At 47.7% G+C, this 20,390-nt stretch overlaps 1 protein-coding gene across 1 annotated transcript in view; it reads right to left on the reverse strand.

Annotated features, from left to right (window-relative positions):
* IRAG1 (inositol 1,4,5-triphosphate receptor associated 1) overlaps window positions 1-19,473 on the reverse strand; it is a 110,089-nt gene extending 90,616 nt beyond the window's left edge. Inside the window, 2 exon segments of the mRNA XM_084802297.1 lie at window positions 19,022-19,051; window positions 19,054-19,473. Of these exon segments, the coding sequence (XP_084658423.1) occupies window positions 19,022-19,051; window positions 19,054-19,087 (64 nt within the window). The 5' untranslated portion in view covers window positions 19,088-19,473.
* Window positions 19,474-20,390: the final 917 nt, after the last annotated feature.

The raw sequence follows: 20,390 nt of genomic DNA on the forward strand, positions 1-20,390 counted from the left end.
TTGGTGTCTATCATCCTACAAGGGCAGTTGAATAGCTCAGACATACATTATCTAACTAAAAAATAAAACAAACAAAAATGTATTTACTATCTTTTTGCAGAAAACTAGCCAGCCCTGTCCCAACATAGTTACAACTTTCTGTTTTCAGGGTGATGCCCCCCACTTGTCTAACAAGTCCAGGGTTGCCCTGACAGACTCTTGCCTGTCTTCCCAAGCTCGCTGTTTCTCATCCGTGTATCTCCGATCCTTAAGGTGTAGTTTGGGCTCAACCAATGTCGTACTGAAAGGAATCCTTTCCGACACACTTTGAGCACACCCTCCAGAGGGCCTCTATGGGAAGATGGGGCGAGACTTCCTGAGGCTGAAAACTGAGGGAATCAGTGACAAATGGAAATCTAAGGGACATTTGGGAATCTGAGGTATTTCCAGCAGCCTATTTGGATGTGTGCGGCAGAGCTGTACGTCGTAATAGAAATCACCCAAGGGGCAGATCCACGTGACAGGTTTTACGGGAGTGGAGGGAGATACAGAGACAGTCTCTGAAGACACGCGAGGAGATGAGAGGAATTCCCTGTAAAACGCGGCCCAACGCATGCGCAGAAAGTACACATGTGGCTTAGGGGAACCTAAATCCTGCCAGCTGGCAATTATCTGTTTTCTGGGTGGCTTTGAAGTTGCCTGTTTTCCCATAGCCATCAGGGCCTTTGGGTGGCTGCATTGCTGCCTGATTACTAACACTCTTCCCCTTTAGAGGATGTGCTGACTAGTCTTTTTGTCTCACCGTTTGCCACCACGTAGCTCAGCACCCTGGGCCTTGGCTGGGGACTATTTTCCCTGATGGACGGAGAGGAAATGCTCTTTTAGGAACTTGCCTTGCAAAAGCTAATGGCTGTCTACCATCCAAGAGGACACACATGGATGCCAGGCGCATCCCAACAACTCCTCCGGTCTTTAAAGCGGCCAATTTGGCTTACCCATTTCTAATAAATGAACTGGCCAGCGTTTGTGGTCATCTCTGCAGACTGACATTTTGTTTAGATTCAGGCACCCACCCGCTCACATTTCCTGAGCGAACCTTGAGCAAGGACAACTAGCAGTTTTCAGCACACCATGAGCAAGTATTCATTTACAAGTCGGTGAAAAGTCACTGTCCCCTCGGCCAGCAGCCGCCCTCCCAGGCCTCCCTGGGTTAGGCTTTTCAGGTTCGGCTCCCTGGGGTGCTGGCCAGAGCCCTGGCCTCCCCTATTGCCTGGTGACCAAAGGCCTGACAACAGAGAACAGGACGTAGGCCCTGCCCCTCCCACACCCCTGCACTGTCATTAGCATATCTCAGCCCTTCCTGCAGCTCTTGGGGCTTAAGAAATGTACTGTAGCCCTGAAACAGATCTTTAAAAGATTCAAAAAACAAAACAAACAATAAACAAACAACACACCATTGCCATAGAGAACTCTGAAGACACAGCTCTCCTCAGAGGCCTGTTGAGAAGCTACACACAGACAAAAAAACAACTTCCATTGTTCCTCATCCAGGATCAGACAGCCGCCCGCCTGCTCAGAAGCAACGGCTCCCGGCACTCCGCCCCGACCCGTCTCTCCCGTAGCTATCCCCTTGGACCCAAATCCTAAGCCTGCAGACTTGATTATCTGGGAGAAATCAGTCCCTGCGGGGTCGCTCTTGTGCGTTGCCTCATGGATGATTTATAACTGCCTGCTTCCTAAAAGGGCTTGCGGCCAGATATCAGTAAAAATGCTCAGAGGCTAAGAGAATTAAAAGTAACAGCGACAAAGGGAGCAGGGAAGAAGGAGACAGGCTGAGCTGCAGTCAGACGGCTCCAGAGCCCCAGGAGCCCCCGGGCGATCTTGAGGCTCCGATGGAGGAAGATCAGGAAGTGCCTTGTTCCGGCTCACTGAAAGCATCACAGAGCAGAAAACAGTGAACAGTTACAGAACCCAAAATGGACCCTCGCTCTAAAGGGAGCAAAGCTGCTGGGAGATTTTGCAGTTCAGGACTTTTCAACTTCATGCACAGAAGGACACCATGTGCATGTAAGTTGTAGTTATCATGCTGTTTACACATTGAGATCTGGGATGGCCTTTGCTTCTACATCATTTTTAATAATAATAATAATAATAATAATAATAATAATAATAATAATAATAATAATAATAATATACAGTGGGGAGGGGCTTGTGCATGAAGGCCAGAGGACAGCTTTGTGGGATCTGTTCTCTCCTCTGTTTACCCATTAGCCATCTTCCTCATCTGCTTTTTCTTTCTCTTTTTTAAAATTAGTCTGTAGGGCTTGGGAGGTGGCTGAATGGGTAAAAAGCGTTTGCTGTGTGAGCATGAATATCTGAGTTGGGTAAAGATGTTTGTTGTTGTGAGCACTTATCTGAAAACTTTAGCCACTTTTTTAAACGGCATGACCATACCTATAATTAAAGTCCTGAAGGTTGGAGACAAGAGTGTCATTGAGACTTGCTGGCCACCAGCTTAGCTGAAAACAATAAGCTTTAGGTTCAGTGAGAGACCCTGTCTCAAGGGAATAAGGCTGAGAGTGACAGAGGATGACACTTAGCATCCTCTTTTGGCCTCCACTTAGGTGCCTGGCACACACCCCTACACACACGTTATAGACATGCTACACAACACACATACCCAGTATTTTAAAGATTCATCGTGTGTGTATATGTGTGTGGTGTGCCCCCACAGGCCAGAAAAGGGTGTTGAATTCCCTAGAGCTGTAGTTACAGGCATTTATGAGCTACCCAATGTGAGTGCTGGGGACAGCCAAACTCTGTCTGGTCTTCTGTAAGAGTAGCAACTATTCTTAGCCACTGAGCTATCTCTCCAGTCCACCCCTCAAAATATATGTTTTAAAGATTCATTGTATATTTGTATGTGTGTGTGTGTGTGTGTGTGTGTGTGTGTGTGTGTGTGTGTGATCTTGAATAACAAGCATTTATCTCCTTACAGTCATAGGGCTAGAAGTCCAAGATCAAATGCTGTCTTGTTTTGGTCCTAATGATATCTCTTCCTGGCTTACAGGTAGCTCCATTTCTACTGTGACCTCACATGTTTTGTGGGGATGGGGAGGGGGGCCAAGTGACAAGGGAGAGACTCTACATAAGAGGAAAAAGATTTTCAAAAAGATTACTTAATAAGAGACTAATATCTAGGATAATGAACTACTATTTCTCAATAATAAAAAGAACATAATTTTTAAATAGGTGAAATTTTTAAACAGTCATCTCTCTAGAGAATATACACAAATAAACAGCTAAGAATTAGAGCTTGGGTGGTGGCTCAGTGGGTAAAAGGTGTTTGCTGTGAGAGCATGAATATCTGAGTTTGGATTCCCAGCACACACATTTTTAAAAAGCACATCTTTTGACCATCTGCAAAAATATTCAACATCAAAGATGTTCAACCATCAAGGAAATAGCTCTCAGAGTAGCAGTGCAATATTGACCCCGCTCAACAAGAGGGAAACCATGTCTAGTTCTGGAAGCCCAGCCAACTGCTACAGCGCCGTGGGTCTCGGAGGAGAGAAGCTACCACCACCACTTTGCTAAACCAGAATCATGCCTGACCACACTGGATACATTTGTCCTTGTATCCACAGGTAAGTGCAGCTCTCGTCCCACATCAAGGAGACTTCTCTTTGCAACAGATGGAGACCATCACGGAAAACCACAACCAATCAAAACGTGGAGTTGTGGAGCCCAGTCCCATACCACAAAGCAACTCCTATACCTACGGCTCGGAGGACACCGTGGAAGAAGAGGTGGAAAGACTGTAAGAGCGGGAGGAACAGGAAGTTTGCTGAGGGTCTGTGTCTCCTAGGAATGTCAGGAGTACAGCTATAAAGACTCACCAAAATGGCTTCTTAAACATGAGCCAAGCAAGAATAGCACCAATAGACATGCCAAAGTGCACAGGGGAAAGATCACAAGGCCTCAGCCCTACAGGCAACTAAGGAAGGATGAGAGTAAGAAGAAAAAAAAAGTCTTCTCCAGGAAAGAGCATAACTGTTAATTAACCAATACCAAATGGTCAGCCCTGAAAACACACGCATCATGTATGTACAGTAACAGTATTAATGAAAAAAGAAGCCATGGATTTGAAAGACAGCAGGGTAGGCATATGGGAGAGTTTGGAAGGAGAAAAGAGAAGGGGGAAATAACATACGTACAATGGCAACTCAAAAAACAAAGCGATTTAAAGAATGCTTTATCAGTTAAAAGCCCTTATGGTGGCAAAAATTATGAAGCCAGGTAACAGATTTGATGAGGATGTAAAAAGTTTAGAGCACAAATATTGTTGACAGAAATGGTAAATGGTGAAAGTGCCTTGGCAGTTCCTCTACAAGTTAAACAGAGCCACATTGATCCATCAGTTCTGCTCCTTGAATTTACATATGTCTACACAAAACACATGCATGGTGTCCACAGCAGCCTTTCCTGCAATAGCGAAAAGGTGGACACACACTACAGGCGCACTGTGTAATCAATAGCTGAACAAAATACAATGTAACCATACAACAGAGTACTACTCAGTCTAAAACAAGTACAAGCCAGACTGTGCATCTCGGGATGAGGAGGGGCGGAGCAGGGGGCTAGGGAGATGGCGCAGTGATTAAGAGTACATACTGCTCTTGCAGAGGGCCTGAGTTCAATTCCCAGCACCCACATCAGACAGCTGACAACCATTCATAGCTGGCGCTCCAGGTAGATTTAATGCCCTCTCTTGGCCTCCACAGGTACTGTAACCATGTGCACGTACGTACCTCCTCCCACATACATGCATAATTAAAAATATTGAAAATAGTAGCTCAGTCTTCATGTGACACTCATAACAGCAGGATTAGGGACTACCTCTGAGTGTGTTGCTTGCCTTGGAGACCCTTTCCCCCTCCTGGGCTGCCTTGCCTAGCCTCAATAGGAGAGGAGGCACCTAGTCTTTGGTTTGATTTGGGTTTTTTTGTTTGTTTGTTTTGTTTTTTGGTTGCTTTTTTTTTTAGTTTTGTTTTTGTTTTTGTTTTTGAGACAGGGTCTCCCTGTGTTAGCCTTGGCTGTCCTGGACTTGCTTTGTAGACCAGCCTGGCCTTGAACTCACAGCGATCCACCTGCCTCTGCCTCCCAAGTCCTGGGATCAAAGGCGTGCGCCACCATGCCGGGCTTGAGGCACCTAGTCTTATATGGCAACTTGACATGCCAAGGCTGGCTGATATCCATGGGAGGCCTCCCCTTTTCTGAAGAGACAGGGAGGAGGAACTGATGGGAGGGAGGAGAAGAGGGAGGGGAAACTGCAGTCAGGATGTAAATTAATTAATTAAAATAAAAATAATAAACAAAAAAATGAACCTTCAACACATTATGCCAAATGAAAGAAGCCTGTCACAGAAAACACACTGTATACTTCTTTCATATGAAGTTTCAGAACACAAACTAAAGTGTAGATGCTTAGAGCAGGGGGCACAAGGAATGAAGAGTGGCTGTTAACATGAAGAGCGTTTCTTGAGGTTGATGAGTTAGATTATAATGATGACTAATAACTCTGAATGTATTTAAAAAATCAGTGTAGTCATCTGAATCAATGAGTCATATGGCGCATGGATTACATTTTAATAAAGCTGGTTTAAAACTTGAGAGAGAGAGAGAGAGAGAGAGAGAGAGAGAGAGAATGAGAATGAGAATGCAAGCTGATCCCTGACCCTATATTTTTTCCTCTGTAGGAAGCTTCCTGAAAGACAAAAGGTATGAGTTAGGACCAAAGTTCAGTGAGAGTACGTGCCTGCCCTGTGCAAGGTCCCGGGTTCCTTCCCCGGCACAGCAGAACTGAACCAAGCATACAAGATAGAAGACATTAGGTGAGATAGTATTTTAAGGTCTTAAATGCACATAATGCATGAAAAACAGCTGATAGAAGAGATAGAGTTTGCTTCTCTGATGGGGTCGTGGTGGAAGATGTGCAGGGGGAGACAAGGAAAAGTCTGAAGGAGGAAAAGGGACAAGAGATGCTACTACAGACAGGAAAGTACAAGCAGGGCTAGGGCAAGCGGAGATGCCATAGTCTAGGCAAGAAGATCACAGGTGCATTTATATACACACACACACACACACACACACACACACACACACACACACACACACACACACACACTTCAAAGTAGGGCTTTGGAGAGGGCATTAGGAACTCTGCCAGTAAAGGCATTCACAAAGATGTGCTTTATTAGCACAGCACAAATGGGGACTGTGTCATGCCGCTCTCATCCTGAAGTCTCTATGAACAAACAGACAGGATACACTCCACAGTCAGAAATTCCCAGATCTGTTTCATCTTCATCAGTAGTGGAAGACTAGCAAGACAGGACTGCGACCTATTCCAAGCTCACAAGGCCATTCCTGTGGGATTTCATCTGAGAACTTCCCAGAGATGGTCTAGCCACTTCTCTGATCATCCCTCCCAGTGTGACCAGCTCAATGAGAAAGATCACCCATTACCCTGATCCTCCTCGATTAAGTCTCTCCTGCTGCCAAAAAAAAAAAAAAAAAAAAAAAAAAAATTAAGCTCAGCAGGAAAAGTGGCTATGATCTGCAAACTATGTTGGCTCCCTGACAATTAATTCAGCAAAGGAAAGAAGGCCAAAGAAGTTTCTGGATGCTTTGTTCTCATCTCTTTTTTCCCAAATGCTAGGCTTAGCCAGAGCCCAAGCTACCCAGTGTGCCTGAAATGGCTTTGTCATCTCCCAAGATGGCAGAATGGAGAAGTGGGGTGTTGGGTGCTTCCAGCTCTGGGTACCATGGAGAAACAGGAAGCAATCCCCGGAGGGAGGGCACGGGCAGAGGCTGGCAGATTCCAAGGATGCTGCATCAGTGCTGGGTGAGAAGCAGCCCCTGAGCTCCTGCAGGATGCCCTATATGTCCACCATCTAAAGCAACAATAAACAAATGTGATTCTGCCTCCAAAAATAGTCCTCGGAGCATCTAAAACTGCCTTCCATCCTAAGCCTGGCCAGTCCCTCTGGAATGATGTGGCTATTTCTAAAACTTTCCTGTTTTCCCAGCATGCCTTGGTCAAACCCTAATTTCCATCTGAACCACCCTGGGCTCTCCTGGTTCGTTTCCCTACTGCCTGGTTTTCTCTCTACCCTGCATTGCCAGAGCTGCCTCCCAGACAGGCAATTCTCAAGTTGTGCCTCCCACTTGCTCTTCCTGAGCTGGAGACCTTTAACCTGGCATGTGACTTAGGAGAGCAGAAACAGCTCCCTGGGAAGCTTTAGCACTTTGGAGATACGGACAAGAGGATCAGGAGAGTCTCTTTTACTAAAAATGATGATGATGGCGGTGGTGGTGGTGGTGACAATAATAATGACAACAGTGAAACAAATTCTAAAATATGAATGGTGCCTTGGAGAAGGGGCCTGGGTGATTCTCTGTGAAGATTGGAAAGTAAAATTGCACCCCACATAAGCTGGACTCCTCTAAGAGATGTATTCAAGGAGGTGGGCGATAGCTCTCACTTTCTTTCTCCACATGCAGGTTTATCAGTCACAAAAATACACAACAGATAATTTTGTGTCTGGCTTCTTTCGCCTAAACAGTGTTTTGAGTCTCGTCTGCGTTGTAGCACTTATCAGAACCTCACTTCTTCTTACAGCTGGCTAATATTCCATTGTATAGATATGCCTCGGTTTGTTTATCCACTTATCAGCTCACAGACATGTGGGCTATTTCTGCCTGTTAGCTGTTGGAGATGGCACCGCTATAAATATGAGCACACCCACTTTTGTGGGAACACTTCTTTTCAGTTGTTTTATGTAAATGCCTGGGAAAAAACCCCTTCTAAGCCATGTGACTTCACTTCACTACCTCTCATCTTCACCAACACAAGCCATCGCTGTTTAGATGAGGGCATGAGATGAGAGGCCATGGCTCTTCAGTGGGATGGCATGAGGATTTCCCTGCCCTTGTGGCTCCTTGAAGGCATCATTCTAAGGCCAATCTCTTTCTGTCTGGAACCTTTCTTTGTGCAAGGCATGTCCTGTCTTCTGCTGAATGCACACTAACAGCTATGCTGGCAGGCAGATTCTGTCAGGGCTGTCCTACAGATGCAGAAGGGACTTGACAAGGCCACATGGCCATGAAAGTCCAGGCAAGACTCTAACTCAATGTCCTTTCCACACCACCACAGGGCCCTCTGTCCATCTGTCTCTCTGTCTAAGGTCATTTTGAAGTAGTTACCTTTCCAGAATTGGTTCTCAGAATGCTATTGTTTAGATATGTCCCCTGCTGGGTGATGGGTTAGGCCTGGCTAGACTTCTGTGGGCACATTCAGACAGCTGGTATCTTGTTTTGTTGCTGTTGTTGTTGTTGTTGTTTTTATTTGTTTGTGTTTGTTTTTGTTTTGTTTTTGTTTTTGCTGAACTAAAGATTGACTCAGGAGCCCTGGACATGCTAGACAAGCCTTGGATTCACAATCCTCCTGCCTCAGCTTCTCCAACAGCTAAGGTTACAGGCTTATACTACTAGCCATGAATGGCATCTCATTTCTAATCTGTCCTTTCTCCTGAGGAAGATTCTGCCCATTCCCTGGAGAACAACGTATACCTTTGCTGGGTGTTCCTCTACTTTCTAGAATCTTAGTTGGGTGGTCTCTTCTTCTCCTTCTACCAAGGTGACCCTAACACAGCCCACAGCTCAGCCAACACTCTATGGATTTCCTCTCTGGCTTTTGTTGGTCCCAGGAATGCCCCTCCCTTCTCAGAGAGAAATCAGCTCTTGGTCTAAGGAATCCTATCCACCTCCAAACCAATGTAACAGAGCCATGCTGGCCTGTGCACTGGAGGCTCCCAGTCCTAGTATTCAAAAAAAAAACAAAAAACAAAAAAAATTAAGACAGGCAGGAGATGAAAGGTCACAGTGCCAACCTTCCCGGTTCACAGGAGCCCTGCCACAGGCCTGAAGTCTGAGACACTCAAGCTTCCGATGAGCAGATGCCATTTCAAATAAGGAAGCCAAGGTTCCATCAATTTCCACGATGCTTTCAAAGTCACAGGGATGATGGGAGCCTAGGAGGGGCTAAGGACACTCAAAGCCAGTGTTTTCCTTATTCTTGCATGCCATTTGCCTTCCAAGTAGGAGCTTTGGGGGATGATCTGGCCTTCCTTGGTGGTTCTGCAAGAGCTGAGGCCCCTGTAGGTCCTTCAAGATCTACCCCACATCCATTCAAGCACAAACAGCAGACTAGCTGTTCCCAGAGCGTGTCTAAGTGGTGATAAGAGCTCTAAAAAGCAACAGCTCACATGCCACTCCATCTGTGGATCTCGGCCCACGACAGGCTTAAGCCCTGCAGGACATCTCCAAGCACAGATGCCCAACACAAATCTCCAAATTGGTATGGCAGGACATAGTGTCTTCCAGCCTTATTTGGTCAAGCCATTTTTTTCTGGGCCACGTGTCCCCTTGTGAAACACAAGTTTGGGGTGCCCTGAGGCCTTTTGGATTAGAAGGTATCTGGAGGTGGGAGAGGAGGGTAGATGTAGGAGTAGTCACTTAGGGTTGTGACTAGATCTGTGGCACCCTGGGATGGAGACTGGCTTTCTGTAGAACACTGGTACTTTATAAGAAAACTAGGAGTGGTAACCCAGAAGAGGGTTAGGGGCCCTCTGTCTCGCTTGTCCACTGGGGATGGCACAGAGGAGGAAGGTACATGGCATCATCCAAAACTGATGACTTTGCATGGCTTTTGAATTCTGGGTGCATCGTCCATACTGGACTGTGTGTTCCTGCATGTGTGCACACGTGTGCCTGAGTATATGCACATGTGAGCATGTGGATGTGGAGTCCAGAGGTCAGGAGCCATCCATTCACCATGCTTTTGTTTGTTTGGGTCAGGGTCACTTGTTGGAACTCAGCAAGTAGGCCTGGGTCGATTATCCAGTGAAACCCACCAAAGGACTGGCTTGTCTCTCCTCCGATGCTGGCATTGCTAGCACACACCACCACACCTGGGTTTATTTTTTCACTCTCTTTAGCCGAGCATGACCTTACACTCCTGATCCTCATCCCCCCATCTCTTGAGTGCTAGGATTCCAGATGTGGGCCATCACTCCCAGTTTTATGGGATGGAATGTAGGTCTTCGTGCATGCTAAGCAAATATTCAACCAACTGAGCTGCATTCCTAGCCTGTACATAACTTCTGAAGGAGGAGGAGACCCAAGAAGACAAAAGCACCTGGGGTCCGCAAGATGCCAACGAGAGCCTGGGGACAGGGCAGGCGGTAGTGAACTTGGTTATGCCACCTAATGCATGCCTAAAACTGAAGGAACTCATGAGAAGTGATGCAGGTGCAGGTTCTATGGTCCTCAGGAGGATACAGAAAACAGTCAAAGCAGTACTGTGTGGCTGTTATGTTGGCTGCACAGTTTCCTGGGTTTACCAATTCTTCTCCACCCTGGGAACTTTGAAGGTGTGTCCAAAGTCTGCTGGAACCTCTCCCCCAAGTCTGATGTCTACAAGGTCTATCCCTTCCCAGGAACTCAACTCCAGGGTCTGTGAGCACTCTCCTGCTCCCCAAAGCCAGGGAACCTGGAGCAACTGACTCTCCAGAGCATGAGCTGCTGCAGCTCCGCTAAGAGTGAAAACAAGACCATCAACTCCAATGTGAGCACCTAATGTCTAAACCAAAGTGTAAATCAAGCGTCCTGTTAACAAAACGATGGGAAATAGGCATCTCTCCAGCAGTAAATGTTTCCTTAAGCACAGCCTGATGCCAGCTCAGCTGTCCCCAGGGGCACTGCCAGGCCTCTCAGAGGGTGAACCATAACAGCTGGCTCTTAAACACACCTGCAAGGTCCCTCCATGTCACCCACTCAGTGTCTGTCACACTTACTGCCCTGGGATGGCCTCGATCAGGCAACCATCAGTAGATCCCCCCAGGCCTCGCAGAATAAACAGTTTACAAGTGAGGAACTGAGCCTTTAGAGAAAGGAGCAACGGTTTGCTCGTGGGCACAGCATGAGCCGGGCTTAGAAGCAGGCACCAGTCCTTCTATGCTGGCTGCATTTCTTCTCAGGACGTGACACGAGGGGTATTGGAGAACTTTCACTGCTTTCCGAGCCGGGTGGGCTCACTCATGCATTCATGCACTGCTGCCATGGACCATGAAGAACCTGCCACAGAAGAACCTGCCACAGCACCAGCTTCTCTCAGTGGTTCTCTAGAAACTCACAATGAGCTAACCTTTTTGTTGTTGTTGTTATGTTTCTTATTGTAGGAATGAGTGTTTTTCCACCATGTGTATGTAACGCCCATGAAGATCAGAAGAGGGTGTTGGATCCCCTGGAACTGGAGTTTTAAATGGTTGTGAGCTGCCATTCAGGTATGGGGTAGGGTGACAGGGTGACCCAAGTCTTTCCCAAGAGCAGCAAGTGTGCCTAATCTCTGAGACCAACCCTTTTAACATCTTAGTAACTCAACCTACACTTCCCTCCTGGCCTGGTCAACTCCTAGAGGTGAATCCCACCCTCCCTCCTGGCTCTCATATTTATTGCGCTCCCCCCCCCCTCTCTCTCTCACAGGGTCTTGCTTTGTAACCCTGGTTGGCTTGGAAATCACTATGTAGCCCAGGCTGGCCTCAAACTCATAGCCATCTGCCTGACTCTGCTTCCCAACTGCTGGGATTAGAGTTTCTATCTTTCAATGTGCTGTTTGCCCTTGGCCACCAAGGGCGCTATGGCATTGGCACAGATACTTTGCACCTGTGTGATCCTGTCTCAATCTTCTTAAAATGGAGATAACATTATTAACTACTTCACAGAGCACCAAAGTGTGAAATAATCTAGGCAACGCACCAGACGCAGTGCTTAGCTGACATTCAATAAGTGCTAGCTGTTATAGTAGTGATAACGAGTATGTTGTTGTTGTTGTTGTTGTTGTTGCTGCTGTCATCAAACAAGACACATCGCTGTAGAGTTCAGCAAGTGGAGTCTGTGAACTCTGGAAAGGTTTGGGTAAATGATTTTGCTGCCTTCCAAACCGTAGGAATGATGACCCAGGAACAACTTGCCGAACAGTTCTGGGTCTAAGACATGACATCCTTGAGGCTTAACATTTCTCCTTCCTGTTTTCCTCTGCTGGGATCAGCAGAACTAAGAAATAGTCTGCCCCTGAGTCAGGGAAAGTGCTAGAATGCCATACTGTGCTGTATGCTGCGCTGGTCATACAGGGACAAGAGCAAAGAAATCTGACCTCCAGCGGATTTAAGGTGAAAGGCCCACGTGCTGTGGCTGCCATATTCTCTGTGTGTGCTGGGGGCTCTGGGGAGCCTAGCAGGTCAGGCAGAGAGGCCATCCCAAGTTAACAAATCAAAACCTCTTTTGAAGACACTTTGGATGTCAGCAGTTTCCCCTTCCTGAGGAAAACCTGCATGAAAGACAGTGGCTCCCAAACTTCCCAGTGTGGCGACCCTTTAATGCAGTTGCTTGTGTTGTGGGGACCCCCCCCACAACCATAAAGCTATTTTGTTGCTATTTCATAACTGTAAATTTGCTACATTTATTAATCACAATGCAATATATATGATATACAGTTTATCTGATATGTGACCCTTGTGAAAGGGGCATTCAACTCCCAAAGGGGTCTCAACCCACAGCTTAAGAGTCACTGATAGAAGTGATGAGCCTCTGTCCCATGGCCCTGACCACTGACTGTCACTGCTGAACTCATGCTGGGACATTCAAGATCTTTCTTCTGAAAGCTTGGAGACTGGGAATCAGTGGAGCGTGATCAGGCTGGGCCTGTGCCCTAGAGCCAGGGCCCTCGTTGTACAGTTGGCCCACCCACGGAATACAAGACATGCCAGGTAATCTCACCATTTGGGCGATTAGGCAAGAGGATCATGAATTCAAGGCCAGCCTGGACTACATAGCAAGAGCTTGTCTCCAAAAAGTAAAAATAAAAACAAAGAAATACAAGATATCCCAACAGAACATAGGAAAAAACTTGGAAACTGTTTTTTAAGAAAACAGAAGCAAATAAACTTGCTTAATATTTCCTAAATATTTCCCAGTGGTGGGCATCATACATCATATGTTGACAGGCCACTATCATGACCTCCGCAAAGTCTATCTTTGTAATAGTTGTTCTTGGTTGTCAACTTGACTGGGATAAGGAACAGCTGGGACATTAGTGAGGCACACCTCTGGCTATGTCTGTGAGGGCATTTCCAGAGAGAAGATCCACTCCAGATGTGTGCAGAACCACTCTATGGGCTGGATCTTGGGCTGAGCAGAAGGGAGAAAGGAAGAAAGCCAACTGATCACCGGAATCCCCTGGTCCTGCTTCCAGCTCTGCCCCAGGGTGGATGAGCAACTGGTCCTCATGCTGCCACGGCCCTGGGCTACTCCCGAGGCTGTGCTTCCCACCACAATGGACTACATCCTCAAACTAGGGATCTGAGCTCAAGGCCTCACACTTCTACAGCAAGCCCTTTACCTCTGAGGCCTTGCCTCAGTCCTAAATATGATGACTTAAAAGAAGGCTTTCCCTGTGCAGTGGGTTAGATAAATACTCCGTTTCCTCTTCATAATGACCCTGAGAGCAGTCCTACTGATATGATTATAGGATGGGGGTCGGGGGAGACAGAGAAGGACACAAGGCAACTTGCAGAGCTGGGGTTTGATCTCAGGTCACTTGTTACTTTTGACTGCCTCTGTTGAACCTCTGGCAACGTCTACTGTTTTAGTGTATCAGCAGAAGTGGCTGCGGCCTGTGCGTTCCTTCAAAAGGGAGGCCACACTGGGAACTGCATCCCTCACTAACAGAGGGATGTGAGCAGTGCCTGCTCATCCCTCACGGGCTTGAGCTCCCCCCAACACACACACCGACTCTACCAGCACTGCTACCTACTGTTCCACAGGCTATTGGCTAGTTGGGGCTTTGCACATGACTCTGATGACTTTTGCAAGGCTTATATGTCTATTTGCTTAATATTCTTTCATTTATGAGCAATGAGCCGAGGTTGAAATCTGGATGCTACCACTTACTAACTTTGTGTTGTCATCGGGCCAGCTCTTTGTCCTCCCCCCTCTCTACACTGAAGACCACAACAGCAGCTGCCTGGAATGGTTGCCATGAGAGCTTCATGAAGCACTGCTGTGAAGCTCTGACCATCACCCAGCACACAACAGGAATTCAGTGTGTGCCCACGACCACTGCTCCTCTTATTTGAAAGGGAAACTCTATGTCCTGTCTAAAGCGATGAAAGTCAGAAGCAGTTAACACAGAGAGCTGTCAATGGAGTGAGAGCAGTTATTACATTCCAACTATTGCCTACCAAGGGCTCCGCACCAAGACCTGCTTTCATTTTGCCAAGAAGGAAGACAAAGAAATGTAAGAAAAGCTGTTAAAGGCACACTAGGCTGTTTGTCCAGGCCTGTCCTGGTTTCAGCAGTGCTCATTCCCAGACACCGAACTTCAAATACAGAGTCCCTCCTTAGTACAAAAGACCAAGAGGACCTTGAAATAGTGTTCCGACCCATGCGATTGTCTACGTATAGGCCTGGCCAGTGCCGAACAAGCCCTACACCTCAGACCACACAGCACATATCCATCTCTGAGAACTGAGTCCCCAGATGCTACAAATGTTTGGAAAAGCCATCATGCCATGTGTGTGCCCCTCAGATAATCCTCTAAGGGAAACCCACATTGCAAACAGCACTAACAGGAAGGCTGATTAAACTTCCACAGCTCCAGAGCTGCATGGTGACTTCATGTGCTTGAAAAATCGTTAACAATGCAGAGAAAATACCACAGTGGAATGTGCAGTAAAAAAAAAAAAATCAGACTACAAAGCCATTCAGATATAGATATAGATATATCAAATCTACGGGGCTGCTTGCCTATTGTTCTGTTGCTTAGATAAAACCATGACCAAAAAGCAACTTGGGCAGAGAGAAGCCAAGGCAAAGGCTTGGAGCAGAAACCACAGAGATATGTTTCTTATTGGGTTGTTTCCTATGGCTTGCTCAGTGGCCTTTCTTACGCAAGGCAGGCCCACTCACCAGGGATAGAACAGCCCACGCCGGGCCCTTCCACTTCAACCATCAATTAAGAGCATGCCCCATAGACATGGCCACAGGCCAATCTGATGGAGGCCATTTCCCAGCTGAGATTCCTTCCTTGCAGGTCTTCTTAGGCTTGTGTCAAGTTGACAAAAATAACTATGACACCCAGGAAACATGAAGGCTGATGTGTGATAAGATGCAGCACATATACTGAGCATAGTGGTGGGTACTGAGGCATAAGGTCACAAGTTCGAGGCCATCTTCAGCCACTTGTTGAGCTTGAGGCCAGTGCGGGCTACCTATGGCCTTGTCTTAAAAGAGGGAGAATGGAGGAGAGGATCTCCCTAATCTCACACAATCTCAGAAGCTACGCAGAGTCTGGCCCGGCCAGTATTTAGATGGTAAAAATGTAAACAAGAAATCTACCATAATATTAGCAATAGTATTATGCTAATATGGTAGTAATACTTCCATAGTATTAGCAATACTTATCTCTGAATAATGAGATTCTGAAGTGGTTCCTTTCTTTATAATTATTTCTGAATTTCTTTTTTATACTCATTTCCCTGTTTCCCAAGACAGTTTAGCAGGAGCAAAGACTACTTTTACTATCGGAAAATAGCTGAATAAAAATTATAAACAAAGGAAAATAATAAGTAACCAGTGCTGACTAAGACCAGTTCCTTTTGTATTAATAATTTCAATGATATTATTTGGTCACATTCGGTTGAGTTTAAGATTGTTTTGACAATTTCACACACGCCATGCATTGTGACCATATTCAGCCTCCATACTCGCTCTTACCCCCCTCCCATTCTCGCTCCCCCACTTCTCCATTAGTCATCCCGTGTAAGCGTGGATGGTGGGGTACTTCCTAGAGGACAAGCAACTTAATGGCTACACCAATGAAGAAAATGACACCAGGCTGCCAGTAACTACCAACAGCTCCTAGGGAAGGGAGGGGCCTTGTCTTAGCATCTGTCACTGGCTGGGGAAGCTTCTCTGTCTGACTGTCTCTTGCTTTTTTATCCTCCCTAGAAAAGCCCCCGGAAGGGAAGGCAAGGTTTGCCCAAGGCCACAGTCAAGAGTTACCTCTGCTTGGTAACTTGCTATCCTTCCTCTGAGTGCTGCCAGGCCTCCCCATCCAGGGGACGTGGTCAGAAAAGGGGCACCAGAGGGGAGAAGGGGGGAAGTGGGAGGGAGGGAAGAATGGGAGGAAACAGGGGAAGGGCTAACAATCAAGATGTAATATGAACAAATTAATAAAAAAATATTTTTTAAAAAATAATAAACTCATTATCTTTCTCAGTTAAAAAAATAAAGAAAGAAAGAAAAAGGGAAGAAAAAAAAAGAGTTACCTCTGCTCAGGTTTCAGGTCCCAAGGGGCATCATGTGAGACTGACCTGGGCTGTCACCTGAATCCCCAAATCCACAGGGCTGGTGTGATGGCCCCTTGTCCCTCTCTTTCTGATTTCCCCTGCTTGGACAGCAGCATTCAGTGACTAACCCTGGGACCTGAGTTACTAACTCCATGCAGGTGACATCTACTGCAGAAGTTGCCTAGTCCTAGAGAGAACCGGCCTGAGCTGGAACCCACCCCCTTACCACTCGTGGCAGCGGTAACACATTGGGACTAGGTCTGAGCAACTCAGTTAGTGTTTTTTAACACACTGTGATACTTCTCTTCCCCTCTTCCCCTTTGCACTTCCGATCCCAGAGCTCAGCTTTCCATCTCCCTGCTGTGACTCAGTTTCCATCTCCCTGCTGTGACTCAGTTTCCATCTCCCTGCTGTGACTCGGATAGCTCCCTAAGGCGCAAGGGCAGAGCTATCATCTCTCCACCTGGACCCTGGGCATTAAACAGACTGTCAAGCCACACTGAAGATGGCTGTGGAGCTGCCCAGTGGTCCCATGGGGGCTACTCCGATGAAAATAGCCCGAGCCTCCCATGCAGCATCAAGGCAGAATCTGAGCGGCCGAAGCATGTGCTCACAACCTGAGACCTGTTTAACCAGGACAAATACTAGAGTGTTGCATCTGTCCATTCATTCAAAAATAACTGACTCTGAACACTCAGTAGGCTCGCACCACCATATAGGGTGTAGGACACACAGTGTGGACTCTGTTTTGTCAGTCTCCTGACTGCTGGAGCCCCATTCATCACATGAACAGTCCAGTTTCTCTCACAGACTCCCAGAATGCTTTATCCCCAAACTAAGGGCCCCTGAGCCTATTGGGAACTGGGAATCACTCAGCCTACCTAAGATACTGGGTCCCTCTGCGGCACTAAACACCTTCTAGCCCAAGTGCCCATCTGTAAAACTAGAAATGCTGGGGGGGGGGGGGGTCATATGACACATCACTTGACAGCCCCAGATGTAGCATGAGGGTTTGTGCTATTCCCACCGTCCTCCCAGAAACAGGACCCAGCAGAAGTGAATGGTGCACAGGTTTGTTTGTATTTTGGGGGGAAGAAAGCAGGGTTCAAAAGCAGAATCTCTAGACATGGCCAACCAGGGTCAGAAAAAACCAGCTATGCTACTGTGGCTCGGAAAAATACATTTATGGGCAATGCCTTATTTGTGTTGTGGCAATTAGTACATAGCTCCTCCCCAGAGGGTCATAAAGGGTACATGGAAATGGCTCACCACCACGCATGTGGGAGGAGACAGAGGATTGAACACAAACAGGCACCTCCAGCACATGCACACACACGCCACTGAATTATGAATCCAATAGAACAGTGGCAACGGTTTTGTCACTTGATGGAAAATCAGAGGCTGCTATTGGAGGTGCTCCAAGTTGTCAGGTGGGGACAACCCCCCCCCCCAGACCTGCTTTCAAATCCTAGCTCTGACTCTTTGTGTGTAAGTTAGGCAAGTCACTGAAACAACGAGTGAGTAACTGCGCATGCCCCCACTTGCATGTGGCACCTCTTGTCAGGCAGAGAGACCCTTCCTCCCAGGGCTGCCTCATTTGTCCTCCAGCCTGGCAGGCCTGGCATCTCTCTCCTCCTCCATGCAGATTAAAGCTCAACCAAGTTCAGGGCTGCCTCACTTTCTGTGCCACCTAGAGCTGTCTGAAGAGTGTTAAACAGCAGCAGCTGTCACTTGTGGAGGCAGGAGCACCAGCAAAGGGTCCCAGGCAGTGCTGTTGTTTATGCAGACTCTCCAGCTTTTACAACTGTTTACTGCGCAGGAGGGAGCCGTGCAGCTGGGCCTCTCCTGAGCTACCTTCCCTTTGAGCAAGCCTGTCTGAGTGCCAGTCACTCTAGGAATCGCTTTCATTGACCTCCGGATGGGTGCAGGCTTGGACACAGGGATGGACACACACACATACACACACACACACACACACACACACACACACACTCACTCACTCACTCACGCAGTCACACATGGAGCTGAGAAAGGGCACAGGATGTGGTGGGCCAAGGCACAGGTACAAAAAGAGAGACAGAGGTGGCAACGGGCTAGGACCAGAGCACAGGTCAGGAAAGCCAACCATAGAAATGGACAGAGCCATGGATGAAGACGGCTGGACTAACAGGGGTTCACATACACAGACGTGAGGGGGGATGAAGGCAAGACGCCGGAAGCCCCGGGAACAAGCCCACTCTGAGGCCTTGCACAGCTCCGACTTTCTCCCACAGGAAAGCCAGAGGTAGGGGTCTCCCTGAGAGCTCACATCTTCACCCCAACCTTCAGATGCTTTGCAATAGCAAGCAGAAGGGACAGGATCTAGTGAGAGCTTCATTTCTTATTTAAAACCCCAGACAGCGACAATAAAAACCACTCAGCTAAAATATCAGTCACCCAAGCCACCTCCCCTGAACTTAAAGTTAAGCGCCCCCATCCCAGTACCCTGTACCTTTAAGGAGGAGCCGGCGCCTCTCCGCTTCCCTCGGGCTTGAAGAGGCAGGTTATTCTAGGCAATAGCGATGACTTACCTAAAACTGAGTTATTCCGCTTTCCTCCCTGGCCAGCCTCTCTTCACTCTGGGGAGCTTTTACCATTTAAGGTCAATGTTACATCTGGCTGTGGAGCTCCAAGCTGAAAAGCTCTGGCTGCAGAGCCCCGGCTGCCTGCCTCCTCCTCAGAGAGGGCTGGATGAGGGGCTGGGAACCAGACTTCTACCAGGGCCCCCTGCAGCCTGGCTCTGGGTTACCGGAAAAGAAGCCTCCCAGCCAGCCTCAGGCTCAAGGAAGGCTGAGCCTCAGTGGTAGCCCCTCACGCTAGGCTCCTGCAGGGGCACCCTAAAGCCAACAGCAATGCTTAGGGGGACAGTTGAAGATGGCGGGGCTCTATCCTTGCCAGAGGGGGATGAGGGGGACATCTGCAGACCAGCCTCCCACCCTGAGTGTCCAGCAAGCATGTGAGCCTAGATATGATCCTGGCTCGTGGCCAGGAGAAGCTGAGAATGTTTCCTGTCCCAGGGATTTGGGGGCGGAGGCAGATCCCATCTTAAACCCTCGGGATTGCCAGAGAGAAGAAAGGCCATGGTGAAGGAGATTAACTAATTCCAGGCCTGGCAGTCCCCGCAACAGGGGTCCCAGCTCCTCCACTGAGCAGCCCTGTCGCCTGAACATGGCAAGCCTCAGTCTATTCATCTGTGAAGTGGGACAATAGTGAAAGATGACTGTGGGCCAGGGTCTTGTAGGTATTAGACTTGCATAGCTAAGTTTCTTGGACACATCACCTCAACTCAGGGAGGGAAGGTTGCCTCTCTTCTGGAAGCCCACACCCTGCCTGTGCTTGTTCCTTGCCTCCCTCAGGTACAGCGCCCAAGGCTGGCTGGCACAGAATGTCAACCCTAGCGCAACCACATGGGGGCCCCACAGCCCCTTCTGCAGTTAGAAACAGCAACAGAGAAGCCCTTGGGTGGGAGGATACTGCAGGATACTCAAATTTAAATCTCAAATGAAATACAATGATCTCCATACAAGGATGCCCCCAAACTCTGCATGAGGCATGCTTGTACCACAAGACTGGATATCGTTCATTTAACGTTCAAATGAAACTGGACGGTTTCTCTTGCTCAATTTGAGAACTCCACCCTGGCAGCCACTTTTTAGTCCTGAGTGAGTGTATATTGGATTGGATCTCAAAGGCCCATGGCATACGGCCCCATCTCCAGCCCCTAGCCACAGGCCAGTCACCAGAGCTACGGCACGTGTTCTCAAACTGACCTGGATCCACGGGGGGTTCCATGCCAGGCTTGTTTCCAGCATACCATATCCTTGCCTGTCTCTTCTTCTGGGTAAGATGAGACCAGGGAAGGCTGCCTTGGCTCACTTTTTCTCCTGCATGCCCACATCT

Source organism: Acomys minous, assembly GCF_964271855.1.
Source record: "Acomys minous genome assembly, chromosome: 2".
In the NCBI taxonomy this organism is placed as follows: domain Eukaryota; kingdom Metazoa; phylum Chordata; class Mammalia; order Rodentia; family Muridae; genus Acomys; species Acomys minous.